General features: G+C 39.8%; 1 protein-coding gene across 2 annotated transcripts in view; it reads right to left on the reverse strand.

The window, feature by feature from the left end:
* Positions 1 to 454: 454 nt before the first annotated feature.
* The window catches only part of pigo (phosphatidylinositol glycan anchor biosynthesis, class O), a 32305-nt gene continuing 29435 nt past the window's right edge, over positions 455 to 3324 (reverse strand). For both annotated transcript variants that reach the window (XM_043687882.1, XM_043687872.1), the window contains exon 10: positions 455 to 1460. In XM_043687882.1, the coding sequence (XP_043543817.1) occupies positions 1331 to 1460 (130 nt within the window). In that variant the 3' untranslated portion in view covers positions 455 to 1330. The remainder of the gene's footprint in view (positions 1461 to 3324) is intronic.

Below are 3324 nucleotides of genomic sequence, written 5' to 3' on the forward strand. Positions count from 1 at the left end.
TGGAGGGGCAACCTGAAGGAAGTTTATAAGAATGTGAATGGTATGGATAGGTTGGAAAATACCTTCCACACAGTGGAAGGGTTAATTATTAGGGTATACAGCTTCAAAGTGTTTGGGGGAGGGGATGTTGTGTGTGTGTCTTGGTTGGTTTAAAATACATGTGCGAAGCGAGTTTTCCACACAAAGGGTGGTGAGTGCCTGGAACACACTGCCAAAGGAGGTGGTGGAAGTAGACAACAGCAGCATTCAAGAAGCACCTGGATGAATACTTGAACAGGAAGGAAATAGAGGGATATGGATATTGTAATTGAAGACAATTTTAGTATGGAAAGGCAAAATGTATTTTTGCATTATGAGGACTGAATGGCCTGTTCCTGTGTATATTGTTCTTTGTTGTTCTTCTTACTCTGCTTGTATAACAGCCAAGAATAATAGAAGTATAAAAGAGAGCAAAAAGACTCTTAAAAATAACTTTAATTTATCCAGGATTTTGTGATCCACTTGGATGTTTCAAAACAGAGACATTTCTGACTTGCATACAACGTGAATTAATTGAACTAATGAAATCTGTACAAGGATTCCACAAAAAACATGTACACCCCCGGTTTCAATCATACAAAGTGGCTGCATGAGAATACAGCAAATTCTCTCAGAAGTTTACAATCAGAGCCATCACTAATAATGACATTAACATTTAGTGATTGCATATCAGAACTCTTGTACCTATTGGTTTTTGGAAAGAGATCTGCAAAGCAATGACAGTTTGGCACTGTAGAAAAAGCTACATTCTAACAGTAGCCCATTTCAAAGGATGGGAACAATTCTTGAAATAACTAGACAAAGTTATGACAGTTAAAAAACATACAAACAGAAGTGATACAATTACTTATGATTTAAAAATCCGTTTTTCATTGAAGTGCTTTTAATCATAAAAAAGTAGGCTGCATGCTTATGTTCTGGGACCATTTTTGCTGATGCTCTAAGAAAGTAACACCAAGCTATACAAAGTTTTAACTGATTGCTTTAGTCTAGTACAAATACGTTTTGCAATTAACCATTTGTGAACTTTAAGAAATGGCAAAATGTTCTCGAGTTTATTCACAGTGGTTCAAACTTCTTTTTCATTCGTGTGCACAATGAAACTAAGGCGTGTTTGTTGGCTACACAAGGCATTAAGGTAATTTGTGCTTCTTTTACAGCAGTAACTTCTGATGTCCAGAGATATGGTACTGTAAGATAACAATCATTTTCTTTTGGTATGCAATTTGATTGGCAATCTGTCCATTGTAACTATTTCCAGCAGTCCCTGTTATGTTTTATTGTCAACATGTTACCTTGACTGCTTCAAAAGAAGTTCTTTAAACCACTTGTTGACAGCAACATCCACACGCATTATGAAGCAAAAAGTAATAAGAAGGTAGATACTTGTCACAACAAAGCCCAAAGCCTCAAAAAGAAACCTGGGAAAGTAAAAAAAACACTCAAAGCTGGGAAATGATCAGTATTCCTATGTCAACACAAATAAAAATACTTGGCTTTTAATCACTGCATATGGGATTTATAATGAAGTGAGGGGTTACAGATAATGCTTGCAGACCACAGTTGAAAGCCTCATTCTTCCACTTAATAATGTGGTTATCGCCATCAAACATTAAAATACTCTAATATCACTTCACATCATATTAATGTGGCCTACTACAAATGCAGATAGCACTCAAATATTTTATATACATTGGAAGTCACTATCATCCACTTGTAAGATCCAGCAATAAAGTTTCAACTTTGATCTCCAGCATCTGCAGACCTCACTTTCTCCTACAAATGCAGATAGCACTCAAATATTTTATATACATTGGAAGTCACTATCATCCACTTGTAAGATATATTTTTCCAGCATTTTAAAATTATAAAATAGAAAGAAAGAAATTTGTGGGTGAGCTAGGTCAGATTGTTTCATGTTCTCCCAGTGGTCTAATTTGTATACAAAGTGAAGTATACCTCAAAAACTTAATTAATCTCATGCAAAGGAAGCAATTTTAAATGGTGCAGGTCTAAAAGCAGCCTCATAAGGCCCGAAATCCTCAGATTGTAACCCCTGGTTCGGAACACACCTACCATTGGGAACATCTTTCCGGTCTAGTCTTGCTAGAATTTTGAGTCTCTACGATATCCCCCCTCACTTGTCTAAACTCCAGCAAAAACAATCCACACATAGTCAAACTTTCCTCATACGACAGTCCCACCAACCCGGAATCAGCCGGGTAAACCTTCGCTGCACTCCTTCAATAGCAAGAACATCCTTCCTCAGAAAAGACTACCAAAACAGCACACACCATTCCAAGTGTGAGCTCACAAAGGCCCAGCACAATTGCAACAACACATCCCTGCTCCTATACTCAAAATCTCGCACAATGAAGGCCAACATACCATTTGCCTTCTTTACTTCCTGCTACACCTTCATGCCTACCTTCAGCGACTGATGCACAAGGACACCCAGGTCCCGCTGCACACTCCCCTCTCCCAATTTACAGCCAATCAGGTAGTAATCTGCCTTCTTGTTTTTACTTCCAAAATGAATAACCTCACACTTATCCAAATTACACTGCATCTGCCATTGCTTTGCCCACTCACCCAACCTGTCCAGATCATGCTGAAGGACCTCTACATCCTCATCACAGTACACCTTCCCACCCAACTTGGTATCATCTGCAAACTTTGACATGTTACATTTTGTTCGCTCATCTAAATCATTAATATATATTGCGAACAGCGAGGGTCCAAGCACCCCACTAGTTACTACCTGTCATAGAGATGTACAGCACAGAAACAGACCCTTCGGTCCAACCCGTTCATGCCGACCAGATATCCCAACCCAACCTAGTCCCACCTGCCAGCACCTGGCCCATATCCCTCCAAAACCTTCCTATTCATATACCAGTCCAAATGCCTCTTAAATGTTGCAATTGTACCAGCCTTCACCACTTCCTGTGGCAGCTCATCCCATACATGCACCACTCTCTGTGTGAAAAAGTTGCCCCTTAGGTCTCTTTTATATCTTTCCCCTCTCACCCTAAACCTATGCCCTCTAGTTCTGGACTCCCTGACCCCAGGAAAAAGACTTTGCCTATTTACACTATCCATGCCCCTCATAATTTTGTAAACCTCTATAAGGTCACCCCTCACAGCCTGCGATGCTCCAGGGAAAACCGCCCCAGCCTATTCAGCCTCTCCCTATAGCTCAAACCCTCCAATCCTGGCAACATCCTTGTAAATCTTTTCTGAATCCTTTCAAGTTTCACAGCATGTTACCGATAGGAAGGAGAC

This window comes from Chiloscyllium plagiosum, chromosome 1 (assembly GCF_004010195.1).
Source record: "Chiloscyllium plagiosum isolate BGI_BamShark_2017 chromosome 1, ASM401019v2, whole genome shotgun sequence".
Lineage (NCBI taxonomy): Eukaryota > Metazoa > Chordata > Chondrichthyes > Orectolobiformes > Hemiscylliidae > Chiloscyllium > Chiloscyllium plagiosum.